The sequence below is a fragment of the Mus musculus genome, chromosome X (genome assembly GCF_000001635.26).
Source record: "Mus musculus strain C57BL/6J chromosome X, GRCm38.p6 C57BL/6J".
Classification (NCBI taxonomy): Eukaryota; Metazoa; Chordata; class Mammalia; order Rodentia; family Muridae; genus Mus; species Mus musculus.
In genome coordinates this window covers 60,055,554-60,074,592 of record NC_000086.7, presented here as the reverse complement: position 1 = coordinate 60,074,592, position 19,039 = coordinate 60,055,554, and the positions used below count along the sequence as shown (strand labels likewise).

The 19,039-nt window shown below is 38.2% G+C and overlaps 1 protein-coding gene across 15 annotated transcripts in view; it reads left to right on the top strand.

Moving 5' to 3' along the window:
- Mcf2 (mcf.2 transforming sequence) overlaps positions 1 to 18,637 on the top strand; it is a 123,229-nt gene extending 104,592 nt beyond the window's left edge. For all 15 annotated transcript variants that reach the window (XM_030251192.1, XM_030251191.1, XM_006527743.3 and 12 more), the window contains 6 exons: positions 7,346 to 7,438; positions 9,918 to 9,996; positions 11,436 to 11,499; positions 12,371 to 12,513; positions 14,640 to 14,746; positions 17,903 to 18,637. In XM_030251192.1, coding sequence (XP_030107052.1) covers positions 7,346 to 7,438; positions 9,918 to 9,996; positions 11,436 to 11,499; positions 12,371 to 12,513; positions 14,640 to 14,746; positions 17,903 to 17,929 — 513 coding nt within the window. In that variant the 3' untranslated portion in view covers positions 17,930 to 18,637. The remainder of the gene's footprint in view (positions 1 to 7,345; positions 7,439 to 9,917; positions 9,997 to 11,435; positions 11,500 to 12,370; positions 12,514 to 14,639; positions 14,747 to 17,902) is intronic.
- Positions 18,638 to 19,039: the final 402 nt, after the last annotated feature.

Here is a 19,039-nt window from a genome sequence, read left to right as displayed (position 1 = left end):
ACCAGATGGTGAAAGGCAAACTTAAGAATCTTACTAACAGAAAACAAGACCACTCCTACCTCACTCAGTCCTGGGCACCCCAACACACCCGAGAAGCTAAACCTGGATTAAAAAGCATATCTCATGGTGATGGTGGAGGACATCAGGAAGGACTTTAATAACTCACTTAAAGAAATACAGGAGAACACTGCTAAAGAGTTACAAGTCCTTACAGAAAAACAGGAAAACACATCCAAACCAGTGATGGAAATGAACAAAACCATACTAGACCTAAAAAGGGAAGTAGACACAATAAAGAAAACCCAAAATGAGGCAATGCTGGAGATAGAAACCCTAGGAAAGAAATCAGGAACCATAGATGTGAACATCAGCAACAGACTACAAGAGATGGAAGAGAGAATCTCAGGTGCAGAAGATTCCATAGAGAACATTGGCACAACAATCAAAGAAAATGCAAAATGCAAAAAGATCCGAACTCAAAACATCCAGGAAATCCAGGACAAAATGAGAAGACTAAACCTATGGATAATAGGAGTAGATGAGAATGAAGATTTTCAACTTAAAGGGCCAGCAAATATCTTCAACAAAATAATAGAAGAAAACTTCCCAAACGTAAAGAGATGTCCATGAACATACAAGAAGCCTACAGAACTCCAAATAGACTGGACCAGAAAAGAAATTCCTCCCGACACATAATAATCAGAACAACAAATGCACTAAATAAAGATAGAATATTAAAAGCAGTAAGGGAAAAAGGTCAAGTAACATATAAAGGCAAGCCTATCAGAATTACACCAGACTTTTCACCAGAGACTATGAAAGACAGATCCAGGACAGATGCTATACAGACACTAAGAGAACACAAATGCCAGCCTGGGCTACTATACCCAGCCAAACTCTCAATTACCATGGATGGAGAAACCAAAGTATTCCATGACAAAATCAAATTCACACATTATCTTTCCAAGAATCCAACACTTCAAAGGATATTAAAAGAAAAAAAAAAAAACAATGCAAGGATGGAAACGACACCCTAGAAAAAGCAAGAAAGCAATCCTTCAAAAAACCAAAAAGAAGACAGCCACATGAACAGAATGACAACTCTAGCAACAAAAATAATAGGAAGCAACAATTACTTTTCCTTAATATCTCTTAATATCAATAGACTCAATTCCCCAATAAAAAGACATAGACTAACAGACTGGCTTCACAAAAAGGACCCAACATTTTGCTGTGTATAGGAAACCCATCTCAGGGAAAAAGACAGACACTACCTCAGAATGAACGGCTAGAAAACTATTTTCCAAGCAAATGGTCTGAAGAAACAAGCTGTAGTAGTTATTCTATTATCTAATAAAATCAACTTCCAGCCCAAAGTTATCAAAAAAGACAAGGAGGGACACTTCATACTCATCAAAGGTAAAATCTTCCAAGAGGAGCTCTCAATTCTGAATATCTATACTCCAAATGCAAGGGCAGCCACATTCATTAAAGAAACTTTAGTAAAGCTCAAAGCACACATTGCACCTCACACAATAATAGTGGGAGTCTTCAACACACCACTCTCATCAATGGATAGAGCGTGGAAACAGAAACTAAACAGGGACACAGTGAAACTAACAGAAGTTATGAAACAAATGGATTTAACAGATATCTACAGAACATTTTATCCTAAAACAAAAGGATATACCTTCTTCTCAGCACCTCATGATACCTTCTCCAAAATTGACCATATAATTGATCACGAAACAGGCCTCAACAGATACAAAAATATTGAAATTGTCCTATTGAATACACCCTATCAGATCACCATGGACTAAGATTGATCTTCAATAATAACATGAATAATAGAAAGCTAACATTCATGTGGAGACTGAACAACACTCTTCTCAATGATATCTTAGTCAAGGAAGGAAAAAAAGAAAGAAATTAAGGACTTTTTGGAGTTTAATGAAAATGAAGCCACAACATACCCAAACTAATGGGACACAATGAAAGCATTTCTAGGAGGGAAACTAATAGCTCTGAGTGCCCCCAAAAAGAAACTAGAGAGAGCACACACTAGCAGCCTGACAACACACCTAAAAGCTCTGGAACAAAAGGAAGCAAATTCAGCCAAGAGGAGTAGACAGCAGGAAATAATTAAACTCAGGGGTGAAATCAACCAAGTGGAAACAAGAAGAACTATTCAAAGAATCAACCAAACCAGAAGTTGGTTCTTTTGAGAAAATCAAGATAGATAAACCCTTAGCCAGACTCACTAGAGGGCACAGGGAAAGCATCCTAATTAACAAAATCAGAAATGAAAAGGGAGACATAACAACAAATTCTGAAGAAATCCAAAACACCATCAGATCCTTCTACAAAAGGCTATACTCAACAAAACTGGAAAGCCTGGACGAAATGGACAAATGACAGATACCAGGTACCAAAGTTAAATCAGGATCAGGTTAATGATCTAAACAGTCCTATATCCCCTAATGAAATAGAAGCAGTCATTAATTGTCTTCCAACGAAAAAAAGCCCAGGACCAGATGGGTTTAGTGCAGAGTTCTATCAGACCTTCAAAGAGTACCTAATTCCAGTTCTTCACAAACTAGTTCACAAAATAGAAGCAGAAGGTACTCTACCCAATTCATTCTATGAAGCCACAATTACTCTGATAGCTAAACAACAGAAAGATCCAGCAAAGATAGAGAACTTCAGACCAATTTCCCTTATGAATATCGATGCAAAAATACTCAATAAAATTCTAGCTAACCGAATACAAGAACACATCAAAACAATCATCCATCCTGAACAAGTAGGTTTCATTCCAGGGATGCAGGGATGGTTTAATATATGGAAATCCATCAATGTAATCCATTATATAAACAAACTCAAAGACAAAACCACATGATCATCTCCTTAGACATAGAGAAAGCATTTGACAAAATCCAACACCCATTCATGATAAAAGTTTTGGAAAGATCAGGAATTCAAGGCCCATACTTAAACATGATAAAAGCAATCTACAGCAAACCAGTAGCCAACATCAAAGTAAATGGTGAGAAGCTGGAAGCAATCCAACTAAAATCAGGGACTAGAAAAGGCTGCCCACTTTCTCCCTCCCTATTCAACATTGTACTTGAAGTCCTAGCCAGAGCAGTTCGACAACAAAAGGAGGTCAAGGGGATACAAATTGGAAAGGAAAAAGTCAAAATATCACTTTATGCAGATGATACAGTAGTATATATAAGTGACCCTAAAAAATCCACCAGAGAATTCCTAAACCTGATAAACAGCTTCGGTGAAGTAGGTGGATATAAAATTAACTCGAACAAGTCAATGACCTTTCTCTACACAAAGAATATACAGGCTGAGAAAGAAATTAGGGAAACAACACCCTTCTCAATAGTCACAAATAATATAAAATACCTTGTTGTGACTCTAACTAAGGAAGTGAAGTATCTGTGTGATAAGAACTTCAAGTCTCTGAGGAAAAAAATTAAAAAGATCTCATAAGATGGAAAGATCTCCCATGCTCATGGATGGGCAGGATCAATATAGTAAATATGGCTATCTTGCCAAAAGCAATCTACAGATTCAATGCAATCCCCATCAAAATTCTAACTCAATTCTTCAATGAATTAGAAAGAACAATCTGCAAATTCATCTGGAATAATGAAAAACCTAGGATAGCAAAAACTCTTCTCAAGGATAAAAGAACCTCTGGGGGAATCACCATGCCTGACCTAAAGCTGTACCACAGAGCAATTGTGATAAAAACTGCATGGTACTGGTATAGAGACAGACAAGTAGACCAATGGAATAGAATTGAAGACCCAGAAATGAACTCACACACCTATGGTCACTTGATCTTTGACAAGGTATCTAAAACCATCCAGTGGAAAAAAGACAGCATTTTCAACCAATGGTGCTGGCACAACTGGCAGTTATCATGTAGAAGAATGTGAATTGTTCCATTCCTATCTCCTTGTACTAAGGTCAAATCTAAGTGGATTAAGGAACTCCACAGAAAACCAGAGACAGTGAAACTTATAGAGGAGAAAGTGGGGAAAAGCCTCGAAGATATGGGCATAGGGGAAAAATTCCTGAATAGAACAGCAATGGCTTGTGCTGTATGATCAAGAATGACAAACGGGAACTCATAAAATTGCAAAGCTTTTGTAAGGCAAAAGACACTGTCAATAAGACAAAAAGACCACCAACAGATTGGGAAAGGATCTTTACCTATCCTAAGTCAGATAGGGGACTAATATCCAATATATACAAAGATCTCAAGAAGGTGGACTCCAGAAAATCAAATAACCCCATTTAAAAACGGGGCTAAGATCTAAACAAAGAATTCTCACCTGAGGAATACCAAATGGCTAAGAAGCACCTGAAAAAATGTTTAGCATCCTTAATCATCAGGGAAATGCAAATCAAAACAACCCTGCGATTCTATCTCACACCAGTCAGAATGGCTAAGATAAAAAATTCATGTTACAGCAGATGCTGGCGAGGATGTGGAGAAAGAGGAACAGTCCTCCATTGTTGGTGGAATTGCAAGCTTGTACAATCAGTCTGGCAGTTCCTCAGAAATTTGGACATAGTACTACCGGAGGATTCTGCAATACCTCTCATGGGCATATATCCAGAAGATGTCCCAACTGGTAAGAAGGACACATGCTCCATTATGTTCATAACAGCCTTATTTAAAATAGCCAGAAGTTGGAAATAATCCAGGTGTCCCTCAACAGAGGAATGGATACAGAAGATGTGGTACATTTACACAATGGAGTACTACTCAGCTATTAAAAAGAATGAATTTATGGAATTACTAGGCAAATGGATGGACTGGAGGGCATCATCCTGAGAGATGTAACCCAATCACAAACGAACTCACACAATATGTACTCACTGATAAGTGGATATTAGCCCAGAAACTTAGGATACCCAAGATATAAGATACAATATGCTAAACACATGAAACTCAAGAAGATTGAAGACTGAAGTGTGGACACTATGCCCCTCCTTAGAATTGGGAACAAAACACCCATGAAAGGAGTTACAGAGACAAAGTTTGTAGCTGAGACGAAAGGATGGGCCAACTAGAGACTGCCATACCCGGGGATACATCCCATAATCAGCCTCCAAATGTTGACACCATGGCATACAATAGCAAGATTTTGCTGAAAGGACCCAAATATAGCTGTCTCTTTTGAGGCAGCGCTGGTCCCTAGGAAACACAGAAGTGGATGCTCACAGTTAGCTATTGGATAGATCACAGGGCACCCCAATGGAGGAGTTAGAGAAAATACCCAAGGAGCTAAAGGAATCTGCAACCCTATAGGTGGAACAACAATATGAACCAACCAGTACCTCCTCCCCACCCATAGCTTCTATCTCTAGCTGTATATGCATCAGAATCTGGCCTAGTCAGCCATCATTGGCCCATCGGCCTTGCAAACTTTAGATGCTTCAGTACCAGGGAATGCCAGGGCCAAGAATTGGGAGTTGGTGGGTAGGGGATTGGGGCTGAGGGTATGGGGGACTTTTGGGATAGCATTGGAAATGTAAATGAGGAAAGTACCTAATAAAAAATTTTTAAAAATTATTATCAACTGATGTTTGAATTTAACACATATGTACATACATAGTGCTAACTTCGTGTCACATAAACAGAGTTGGATTCCCAGGGAAATGTTCAAATAAATTCAATCAATAATGATGTACTGTATATATTAGTAATGGAAAAGAGTAAAACAGTAGCAATTTAAATACAGGAAGGAATGGGAAGCAAAGCCATAACTTCAAAGCTCATTTTTTGGATTGGAGAGAAGGGCCAAAGAGCTTGTCATTGAAGTGTAAGGTTTGGAGTTCAGATCACTAGCACCCATGTAAAGTGCTATGTGAGTGTGTTTGCCCTTCATAATCTCAGCTCTGGGGGATCCCAACAGTATGTTGTCTAGTTAGACTAGCTGGATCTTCTGATCTCTGGGATCACCAGAAATAACTTGGAGAGGTATTGTGAAAGATATCTGATATCAACCTCTGGCTTCCACACAGGTACATATACACATGTACCCATATACATGTGATCACACATACAGGCATGCATTCAACCCCACAAAATATATATGACCTGAGTATGTTGTTTAATAATTCATATCTTTATATCAACTCTCTGAAATACATGCATTCCCAATTTTATAGGTGAAAAAATGGGAATTTCAGAATACTTCAGGACCTTACACTAAGACACATGGCTGATGAATCCTAGTGACGTAGGGAGCTCTAGTCTGGTCTTCTCTGATTCTGAATTCTATGCCAGCTACATATCATCCTATTTAGACAGTCATATGATGAAACGTAACTCATTTTTAAAAGATTGAATATAAGTATTCTTATATCTTAATATTTGAGCAGAGGTAGAGTGGTACAGGAAGGATATATTTGGGAACATTTGAAAGTAACTTTGGAGTGCATTCAAGGGGATGTCAGAGGCTTCATAATCAGTAGAGTTAGTTGCATTTCTCTGTATAACTGGTTTCCTTTATGTTAATGAAGGAATCTTGTCAGTACTACCCTTACTGTTTGTTAGTTTTCATTAGGGTCATTTTGGGGGTTTATACATGGAGCAGTATGATCTTTCTTTAAACAATGAGGAGGGAATGGAAAGAAAAGAGGAAAGGCACAGAAGAACTTAATGATGTTACACAAGGGAGTGAAGTTGTACCACATGGAATTAGATGGACTTAGCCAACGTTGTACAATACACAAGTTTTACTAGTGGTCAGAAGGTTATCACTATTTCTACTTATGTATTTTGTTTGCTTTAGAGGCCGAGGGATTGGTGAAAATAGAAAACCTTTGTGAACTTGGCTGGCTCTTTTCTGATCCATAAATTTGCTATTTATATCTCATAGAGAATCAATTTGTAAGATCAAATTTATGTGTCAATAATTACTTTAGAAATCAATGAAATTAATCAATTACAGGCAACTTTCCCCATTGACATTTAATTACTTTTACTTCTGACAATTGTTTTTTGTATTATATAGTTCATTTCCAGCAGAATTCACCCTTAGATAGGCTGCCTGGGTATTCAGTCTGATGACACTTATACCGGTCGGTGGGATGGAGCATCGTGTCTCAACTCTCAGTGTATACCTAGGACTATACTCTTCATTTTTATTTCCTTATTGAAAGTAAAATGTGTATTTTGCTTAAGCAAGACATTCTTTTCCCTTTAGATTATGATAGAATATAGTGATTGATATCCCGCATTTGTAATGAAATGCTCATTTTATTTATTTATTTATTTATTTATTTATTTATTTATTTATTTATTTAATAGATGGAAGATGTTGGCATCACAGAACATGTGAAAGGTGATAACCGCAAATTTGAAATACGGTATAGTGAGAAGGAAGAAATTTACATTGTTCAGGTTGGTTATTCTTCTGGAAACCATAGTTGGCATTAAATTTTAAATTTATTTATTTATTTAAATTTCATAGCCCATCAATTTCAATTTGTATTCCTGTGTGTGAGGGTATCCATTGGAGAACCTACCAAGAGCCTCATTTTAAAAAAATATTTTATGTTAATTTATGTGCTTTGGTGTGAGAGGGTCAGGAGCTGGAGTTACAGACAGGTGTGAGCTGCCATGTGGGTGCTGGGAATTGAACCTGGGTCCTTTGGAAGAACAACCAGTAGCTCTTAACGACTGAACCATCTCTTCAGCCCAAGAGCCTCATTCTTAAGGAAAACTGTCTGTCTTTACTCCAGAAGAGAATTCAGTAACCATCTATTGGTTAGGAATTCATAGCTCTTCCCACTCCATGTTGGAACATTGGCTGGCTTGGTCTTATGAGGACTTGTGGAGGCAGCCACAGCTGCTATGAGTTCTTGAGTACAGGAGTCTGTAATATCCAGAAGACAGCTTTGCTTTGGTCTTCTCTAACCCCCAGATCTTATGGTTTTTCTGCTCCCTCTTCTGTGATGGTTTCTGAGCCATGAGGAAGGAGTGTGATAATGATGATCATTTAAGTCTGAGCATCCTACAGCCACTTAATTGACCCTGGAAGCAGTTTCGAACTTCTTTGTTAATCTTCAGACACTGCACAAATAAACATCTCTGATGAGTTCTGAGAGATGCACTAAGGTAGGGAGATATCAATTTAGATGGCAGTTTGATATTCTGTCCACTTAACAAAATAAAACTAGTAGATTCACCCCTAACCCTAACCCCAACCTTGGGTTCTTGACCAGCTTTGCAATACCAGGCCTGTCATTTTTCTAGTGGAGCAGACCTTAAATCTAATCAGAAAACAGTTGGTTACTCCCACTGAATTCATGCTAAGGGTTTAGGTGTGTGTATGTGTGTGTATGTGTGGGGTTGTTCATTTGTGCAGTGCTTTTGAAAGCCAGCAGAGGACAATAGATTCCCTGGAGCTGGAGTTACAGGCCATTGTGAGCTATCAAAGTCTGGTCCTCTGCAATATATATATATATATATATATATATATATATATATATATATATATATATATATATACTGTGCTTTGATATATATATATATGTGTGTGTGTGTGTATCACAGTGATTATTCTGTTCCTCAAGGCAATCCCCCTCTGCGGGAATATTTTATCTGCTAAAGTGAGTTTTTTATTAGATATTTTCTTTATTTACATTTCAAATGTTATCCCCTTTCCTGGTTTCCCCTCCAAAACCTCCCTATCAGATCCCCCATCCCGCTGCTTACCAACCCACCCACTTCTGCTTCCCTTTCCTGGCACTCCCCTTCATTTGGGGCATTGAGCCTTCTCAGGACCAAGGGCCTCTCCTCCCATTGATGACCAATAAGGCCATTCTCTGCTACATATGCAGCTGGAGCCATGGGTGGTTGGTTGGTGGTTTAGTCCCTGGGAGCTCTGGGGGTACTGGTTGGTTCATATTGTTGTTCTTCCTATGGGGCTGCAAGCTCTTTAAGCTACTTCAGTCCTTTTTCTAGCTCCTCCATTGGAGACCTTGTGCTCTGTCCAATGGTTCGCTGAGAGCAACCACCTTTATATTTGTCAGGCACTGGCAGAGCCTCTCAGGAGACAGCTATATCAGGCTCCTGTCAGCAAGCACTTGTTGGCATCCACAATAGTGTCTGGGTTTGGTGACTGTATATGGGATGGATCCCCAGGTGGGACAGTCTCTGGATGGCCTTTCCCCCAGTCTCTGCTTCACAGTTTGTCTCTGTATCTCCTCCCATGGGTATTCTGTTCCCCATTCTAAGAAGGACTGAAGCATTCACACTTTGGTCTTCCTTCCTTTTGAGCTTCATGTGGTCCATGAGTTGTATCGTGGGTATTCCACGTTCTTTGCCTAATATTCACTTATCAAGGAGTACATACCATGTGTGTTCTTTTGTGACTGAGTTACCTCACTCAGGATATTTTCTAGTTCTATCCACTTGCCTGAGAATTTCATGAAGGCATTGTTTTTTAATAGCTGAGTAGTATTCCATTGTGTAAATGTACCACATTTTCTGTATCCATTCCTCTGTTGAGGGGCACCTGGGTTCTTTCAAGTTTCTGGCTATTATAATTAAGGCTGCTATGAACATAGTGGAGCATGTATCCTTATTACGTGTTGGAACATCTTCTGGGTATATGCCCAGGAGTGGTATAGCTGGGTCCTCTGGTAGTACTATGTCCAATTTTCTGAGCAACTGCCAGAAAGTATAATATTTTAGACTATAATGTCTCATCTAATCTGATAACTAATGATCAGCATCCAAAATGATTTAAGAAGCAAAAGGGTATAATTTGAATCTGGTGTTTTATAAAATGACTCATGTTTAATTGCATTTGTTTTATTATAAAAGCATTCTTTTTAAAAAGAAACATACTTTTCTGTTCTGTTTTAATTTTTAGGCTCCAAATGTTGATGTGAAGATGTTATGGCTAAAAGAAATAAGAAAAATTTTGGTGCAGCAGAAGGAACTTATGACTGGTAGTTTCGTTTTTTTTTTTTTTAATAGAAAATCGATCTTTTCATGTAACATGTCCTGATTACAGTTTCCTTTCCTTCTACTCCTCCCAGTTTCTCTCTATCTCCCTTCCCTTCTGGACCCACCCCCTTTCTTTGACTGGTAATTTCAAGTATGTATGTTTTATATGAAGAAACACAATGACAACTTATTAGCTTGGATTTTGTGAAATGTCTCCTGGAGAATGGGGCTGATAATCTAATAATGATGCAAGGATTTGTTAAACTTAAAAAAGTAACACTGCGATTCAGAGACCTTAAAAAAATCCCAACTAGTTTGAATTCCAAGGTGAACCCTGGTGCTTTAGAACCAGTTGAGAATGTCAATTTCCAGACATTCTTGGGAGGAGACTGTGAGAAGAACCTCACAGAACTAGTATCCAGTAAGGATAGGGTGGAGAATTTCTTGTCTTTTGAACTTATGCTTAAGAAAATAAGACTCTCTCTCTTTCTCTCTCTCTAATGTATGTATACATGCTTGTGAATGTGACTATAGATGTGTGTGTATGGTATATATGCATATAATTGGATATGTTACTATAGATATATATGTATGCTATATATGTATATACTTGTGTATGTCACTATAGATGTATATGTGTATGATGTATATGTAAGAGCTTGTGAATGTGAACATAGATGTATGTGTATGGTGTATGGTGTATATATGAATGCTTGTGAATGTGAACATATGTGTCAATTATATATATATATATATGTGTGTGTATGTGTGTATACATATGTGTATGTATATATATATATATATATATATATATATATATATATATGCTTGTGTATGAGACTGTAGGTGTGTGTGTGTGCACGCGCACACTCCACAGTGAGCATTTGGAGATCCAAGGACCAATTCATTACATTCTACCTTGTTTGAGGGAGGATCTCTTTTCATTGTTCTGCTGCTGCAGAAGACAGGATTGCTAGCGCTGGAGCTTCCAGGAATTCTCCTGCCTCTGCCCTCTATCTTACTGTATAAGTGCTGGGATCACAGACAGGTGCTTATTAACCCATGTGTGTGTGTGTGTGTGTGTGTGTGTGTGTGTGTGTGTGTGTGTGTGTGAGTGAGTTTTGGAGATCCAAACACAGGTCCTTATGCTTGTGCAGAAACTGCTTTGCCTACTGAGCTGACACCCCAGCCCCCAGACTGTACATTTTAACTAAAGTAATACATGGTTTGGACTTTCCAGACTCTGAGTTCAAACTGGTCTTCCTGTTTGTTGGTCAGTTCAAATTCCTGAAAGGCGTGTGTGTTTCCATGTTCATTTGGTTCTACCTCTGTCTCCCCCCAGGTCCCCCTTTCTCTTCCCCCCTTACCTTTGTGGTGTGTGTGAAAGTCATTGGCCTTCTAAAGAGTAAGAGGCATGAGTTCTGAATGTTTTATTCTACAGCTAAAACCCAGCAGGATCAGGCACTAGACCAGGACCAACTTTTCCCCCAGCAGCAGAATGCCGAGTAAGTGATCATTTCATTCAGAAATAAAATTCTTTAAATTTCTTTAGATTTATTTATTTCCTTTTATGTGTATGAATATTTTGCCTACATGTACATATGTGTACCACATGCACGCCTTGTGTTCAGGGAGGCCAGAAGAAGGTGTTGGCTTCCCTACAACTTAAACTATAGACAGGTCATAGCCATCGAGAGTGTGCTGGGAACTGACTCTGGTTCCTCTGCGAGAGCAACAATCACTCCTAACCACCGAGCCATCTCTTCAGCGGCCCCCTCCGAAATATTATTCTTGCTAGCTTCTGTTTGCTGCACATAGCACCCAACAATGAAATTCCAGTATCTTAGACAACCATCAGCCTTCTGTAATAGCAGTAACTCATTAGATACCATATTTCTTAGGTCTAAGCCATATGTTAGACTTAAAATCTGAGACAGTATGTAATTTTCATTGGGATTTTAAGGAGAACCAGACCACTTTAAAAGTCTTTCTGGCAAGGTTCATGTTGTTCAAACAGAAGTGAAGACTTTATGTTTGTTGTATGTAGTAGTTGGTGAAACAGAAGCTGTACAAACACAGCAGTGTGATTAGGTTAAAATTTTACCTACATATTTATACACACCTTACCTGATGTATTAAGAGAGAAGTCTTCAGAACAACACAGATTGTACACATTCATGCCTCGAGTCTAGAAGGAAGCAGGTGTATCTTTGCATAAAGGTAGCATGCTGGCTTAAATCCTAAGACTGAAGCTCTTCATATTATCAACTATTATACAAACTTAAATAAGGGCACATCAGCTGTTGGAATAGTTTCTCAGCTTATTTTTAACACATAGTATTAAGATAGGCTATTTTAATTTCTCACTTTTCTTAGGCTATGCAAAAGCTCACCTTTTTGTGTGTGTGAGGAAACTCTTTTCAACGCCACAGAAGCAGGAGCAGAAGTGGAGCAAGCTGGTGCCCTGATAAAGGTCAGGGAGGCAGCTGTGCTAGCTCAAGCAGAGGCAAGTTCAGCAGGTATGTATCCATCTTGGTTAGTTCCTCAGGTATGTATCCATCTTGGTTAGCTGAAGGCGTGATTCATAATTATGTGAGTTTTTAACTCCTATTGTTAATTTGGACAAAAAAATTCTAGCCATGTGTTATTTTTGTATAAAGAAAAGAAAGGACCTGTTTTAGAAGGCTTTTATTTCTTGCACACTAAAGAGCACTATTTTTCAAAATGTGGGTCCCGGATCCATGAAATTGGTAATTACCTGGGGATTTGAAGACAAATTCGTTGGCTTTCTCTGCCTCAGATCTTTGAATGGCAGGCCCAGCTATGTGAATTGACTAACTTTGTATATAGGGCTGATCTGTGCTCAAGTCACTGGCATGACTGCAGCCCTTGCTTCAGCTTCAATGGATAGTTCATCTCCTGGCTCTTGAGCCCAGAGCTGGGGTACTTGTTTTCATATGAAAATTGTGCCATTTGAAGTGATTTGACACAATCCATTTGATTCACCAAATGTTAGTATGATCAGTGCATTGGGAATTTTGTAGAGTTTCATCTATAGTCTAATTAAATACACACAGTTGCCATCTGTACAGTGCTAGGAAGGTAGATAATTCAGCAAGCAATTAAAGTGGAATGTGGTTAAGTATCATATTATGGTGGTACAAGGTGCTATACAAGCATACAAGATCTCCTAAATAACGTTGGCAACAATAGCATAGACTCCCAGGGAAATACCACATACTTAGTACTTCATTAAGTCCTTAACCCTACTAGTTGAGGAGAAACAAGTAATGATGACCTTATTCTGTGTTCGTTATTCATTTCGAGGTTAGTTCTCTCAGATCAGTGTGTTGTGACTCCCAATCCCAGCAACAATGTGAGACCCTAGTATTAATGCCTTCATTTGACAGGTAGGGAAACCATGTCAGAGAAGGTTGATATAATTATTTCCAAGGTGACATGAATAGTTTACTATGGCCAAGATGGAATTCTGAAAGTTTGTGACTTAAATTTTGACCTAGTTTCTTTTCTGTTATTAAGATGAAATACCCTGGCAAAGACAATTTAGACAGGAAAGTTTTTTTTTTAATTACAGTTTATGATTCCAGGTTACAGTTTATAATAGCAGGGAAGTCAGAGTTGCAGAAGCCAGAAGCAGCTAGTCACATCCACAGTCAGGAACCAGAGAGAAAGAAATGCATTCACGCTACTGTGCTTTCATAAAGAGCTTGCTTGAATAGCTTTTTTTTATGTTTATGAAGCCCAGGATTCCAAACCAAGAAACGATGCTGCACACTTTCAGGCTAGGTCTTACTACATCAATTAAGGTAATCAATATAGTCCCCCACAGACTTGCTCACAGGCCAACATGGTCTCATCAAACCCTCACTGAGACTGTCTTCCCATCTGATTCTAGGTTGTGTCAAGTTGACCATTAAAACTAACCATCACAGATTACTTTATCTAAATAAGTTTGTGTGTGTGTGTGTGTGTGTGTGTGTATGACATATATATCTTATACCTTCTACCTATAAGCTCATTTTTCTCTGTCTGTGTTGGGGGCGGGGATACCGAGTCTCACTATGTAGCATTAGCTGGCCTAGAACCTGCTATGTAGACAATGCTAGACTTGGACTTGTAGAGCTCTGCCTGCCTCTGTCTTCCACATGCTGGGATCAAAGTTATACACTACCATACCTGGCTATAAGCAGGATCTTATAAGTCATGAAATGTGTAATGCATGCTTTCTGCCTACTATAAGAGACAATCTAAGCCGAAATAATAGCAACACCAGATGGAATCTAACAAGTACTATTTGAATGCAATCAATAAATTTATTATAAAATGAAGATTCAGAACCATTGTTTTGTTTGTGAGGGTTATTTGTAAGAAATATAAAATATTACTTTTAATAATGCCCATAAATCCTAACTTCCAACCATCCTGAAATTTAAAGAAGTACATTGTAGGCCCAGTCCTTTCTGAAATGTCAAATTCAAAAATAGTGAAACCTAAGTGCAATTTTATTATGTACAGCAAGGCAAAAATGAAGGTCAAAGCTTTGACTGTAGCAGTGAGCTCACTTCTCCTGTGGTGGAGAACCAGATCCTTTAATTAACTGCTACTCTTGTTGTTTGTCTTCTAGCTTGGAATGGGATGTTACCATCTGCAGAAGGCGCTGCTGCAATTGCTGAACATTCATACAATTATTTCTCCTCTAACAATGACCATGGAGAAGATAGGACACAAATGGTTAGTATGGCATACTACATCAATATTTCAGAGGTGCTTTTACTGATTCATAGGCAGGGCACATAATGAACAATATTTTGTCAGGATTCTTGAGGTTTATTGAGTATGTTTCATAGTGAAAAGAATCTAAGTGAGTCTTGTCAGCATTCGCTAATCAGTTATACACAGAACACTACTGAAGTTACTTAAATAACCAATTTCTAAATGTCTATAAACATATCACTTTGATTGTTAGTTATTTTTCCAGCCTGACTCTCTCTATGGTAGCACAGGCTGATCCTGTTCCTGCCTTAGGCTGTCAAGTGCTAGAATTATCAATGTGTGATTTCATGACCCTGTCAATTTTAGTGTTTTTTTTTAAGTAAAGTGTTTATTTCATTACATCTCTTTGTGTATATGTAAATTTTCTTTAAGCTTAATTTTTGCAATTATAAGGTTAGGAAGTTAACAAAAATACTACTGAAATGTCTTGTGGTCCTTTCATCTAGTTACCACAGTAGTAACATCTTCTATAATTATGGGACACACCAAATCTTGGAAATTGCTTCAGTGCTAACCACAGGTTTTACACAGATGTTTGCTATGTGCTTTTTGTATATGTGTATATGGAGTTCTGTATCATTTTGTCCAGAGCTGTGGTTTCCACTTATGTATAAGGGGTAGGCTCAGATGTAAAGCTACAAATGTACTTTAGAAATTACTTTTCACAATTATTTCTTTGTTTTTTTTACACGACTAGTTTTTTGTTTAAAGATTTATTTATTTTATGTATATGAATACACTGTAGCTGTCTTCAGACACACCAGAAGAGGGCATCAGATATCATTACAGATGGTTGTGAGTCACCACGGGGTTGCTGGGATTTGAACTCAGGACCTTTGGAAGAGCAGTTAGTGCTTTTAACTGTTGAGCCATCTCTCCAGTCCTCACAACTAGTTTTTAATTAATATCAACCATATTAGTGTGAGAAGGGTTACATTTGTTAGCTATAATTTACAACAGATTGGTCTTAATTGTTTGTATTAGCAGTTCTCATATTTTGAGTGACAGAATGCTAAGCCATCTCTCCAGCCACTTATAGATGTAAATATATAGCAACTGAGAGTACTGGCTTGCAACCATCTGTGACTCCAGTTTTAGGGAATCCTGTGTCCTTTTCTGGCCTTCAAGGGCCATGGGCATATATAATATGCAACAATTCTCAAACAGAAATTTTATTCTTGATGTAATTTATAACTCCTGAAAATATACTTTATTATATATTAAAATTAGAAATAACAAAGATTTAGATTAGGAGACCTTCGTTCTTCTTGCATTTCATGTGTTTCGCAAAAAGTGTGGACACTTTGCCCCTTCTTAGAATTGGGAACAAAACACCCATGGAAGGAGTTACAGAGACAAAGTTTGGAGCTGAGACAAAAGGATGGACCATCTAGAGATTGCCATATCCAGGGATCCATTCCATAATCAGCCTCCAAACACTGACACCATTGCACACACTAGCAAGATTTTGCTGAAAGGACCCATATATAGCTGTCTCTTGTGAGACTATGCCGGGGCCTAGCAAACACAAAAGTGAATGCTCACAGTCAGCTATTGGATGGATCACAGGACCCCCAATGGAGGAGCTAGAGAAAGTACCCAAGGAGCTAAAGAGAACTGCAACCCTATAGGTGGAATAACAATATGAACTAACCAGTACCCCTGGAGCTAAAAGTGGGAGTGGGTGGGTAGGGGAGTGGGGGGAGCAGTATGGGGGACTTTTGGGATAGCATTGGAAATGTAAATGAGGAAAATACCTAATAAAATATTAAAAAAGAAAAAAAAGATCAGGAGACCTACTATAATTTTGAGTAAGTAAATGATTTTTATTACAAAGTGACCGTTTTTTAAAATTAAAAAACTAGTGGGAAATAAAACAGTCTTGCAAATGTCTTTAAAAACTGGCTTATTTAAATATATCCTGAGCCAGGGCTGATAGCACATACATTTAATTCCAGCATTTGGGAGGTAGAAGCAGGTAGCTCTCTGAATTGGAGACCAGCCTGGTCTACGAAGCAAGTTCTAGGACAGCCATGGAGGGCTATATAGAGAAACCCTGTTCTAGAGAAACAACAACAACAAAAGACATTCTGGTTTTCATGTGGTTTTGAATGTAATCTGTTCTACTATTATACCTCAGATAGACTCTATAAAACTCCCTGAATATGTGTAAGAATGAGAGTAAAACAGGCGAATGCTATTCTAATGTAAGCCTGACCCTCCAGACAGATTGAATGGATTTCAGAAAGAAATGTTCTACTTTGTATATTTGGCAACCCACTGGTTTAGACCAATTATAGTAAGTGATGTTTCTTTAAGTTATTGGTAGATGAATTAAATTGGCGTAGTTGGTCCGATATGAGCACGAAAGTCAGAGGAAAGCAGTTGGTATTTGAACTCTGCCTGTTGATGGTCTGGAAGGGCTTGTCAGAACTGGGTCTTTGCACATTTATCCAGTTATGGAGTCAGAAAATAAAGTGACTAATGTTTTAATCACAGGCATTGGGAATGTAGGAAAACCTATTCCTGGGTCTTGCTACCCAGGAAATAGGAAAACATACACAATACAGTGTTGTACAGCACACAACTCCTTTACCTTAAAGTTTTAAAGAAGTTATGAGAGATCATGTCTCAAAGGGTGTGGAAGACGCGCGCGCACACACACACAGACACACACACACAGATACACGCACACACGTTCACCTACATACACATGCCTGCAACCCATACATATGGATATATACTCAATTTGAATATACACACACAAACACACACATGTTTACCTACATACCTGCAGCCCACATATACAGATATATACACAATATGAGTACACATATACATGCTTTAAAAGAGGATGTTGAGATGAGTCATTCATTTGACTTTACAAAGACAGGAGCTGAGAAGCAAGCCAGTTGTGGTGGTGTGTGCTGTAACACCAGCGCTGGGAAGGCTGAAGCAAGAGAATAGAGAGTTTGAGGCCACTGGGCTGTAGAGCTAGTTCCAGGCCATACATATATATGTACATACATATATGCATACACACACACACACACACATACACACACACACACCCCAAACTGACCATAGAAATAATGGATTACATTTCTATTGCAGAGACACATGTCGGAGGTGACATTCTAGTTGTAAAGAAGCCACAGTGTCATCTGGCAAGTTGCTCTGCCTGCCTGCTTCTCAGCCCATGTGGAAAAAAAAAAACACCCCTCAAAGGAATTTCAGCCCAAATGATGGGATTTCCGCGCCCCCCCCCCAGGTTAATATATTTAAACATGCACAAAACCAACGGCATATACTTCTTTCTTTCACTTTTTATTCCTTAAATTGCATACGTGTGTAAGTCATTGTGCCGGATAAAATCAATCTCATCTCAGAATATTTTTGACTTGAAAATTGTTTCTTCTCTGTCTACTTTGCAACCAAATGCAATCAGTGTGCCTTGAATTATTTAGCTTATTATTAATTAAGTTAAACTAGGGCTGTAGAATAGTTAAGGCCAAGTGAAGCACAACGCTATGATTTAAAGCGCTTTTTAGACCCAGCGCTCCTTTAACCCATGCAAGACAATGGTGGAGTTCAGAAGTCCTGGGGGTGGGGGTCCTTAGTAAATTCTATTCAGGGCTATTGCCTTTTCTATGTGCCAAGATGAACTTTTCCTGAGAGTAGTTTACAAATTGCATTTAAAATGTAATATTTTCATGCTTGTTTCTTTTTCTGGATTTATGCTTATAATTCATGTAGCAAATTAGTTGTGCTCTATTATCTTCTGTACATTTCATGCTGTAATCATTTTTTTTCCAAATAAAAATGAAAACTTCAGGTTCCACAAATTGATACTCTGGTGTTCGTGTATTTGTTTCCCTTCACAAACCAATCTCGTTTATTTGCTCCTGCAGAGGTTAGATGCTAAAGCTATCACATTTGCTATTGAAATTTGCTATTGAGCTAATTCTTCCTGTTCCAGTAAGCAGGTATCTAGGCAAATTAGGTCACCATCAAGCTTGTAATATGTTTTTTTTTTATTACAACTTTATAGTCTGAGTGAAATAAGGACCTAACAGATCGAAGGTTTCAGAATCACCTCTAAGGAAGATTCCCCATGAAGTTCTTAGAGTAAATGGTATTTATTTATTTATTTATTTATTTATTTATTTATTTATTTATTTATTTTTTTATTCAATGTTCGTGGTGACTTCCAGCTGGTGCGCACGAGTAGTGAGTCAACATTTCTGCAGT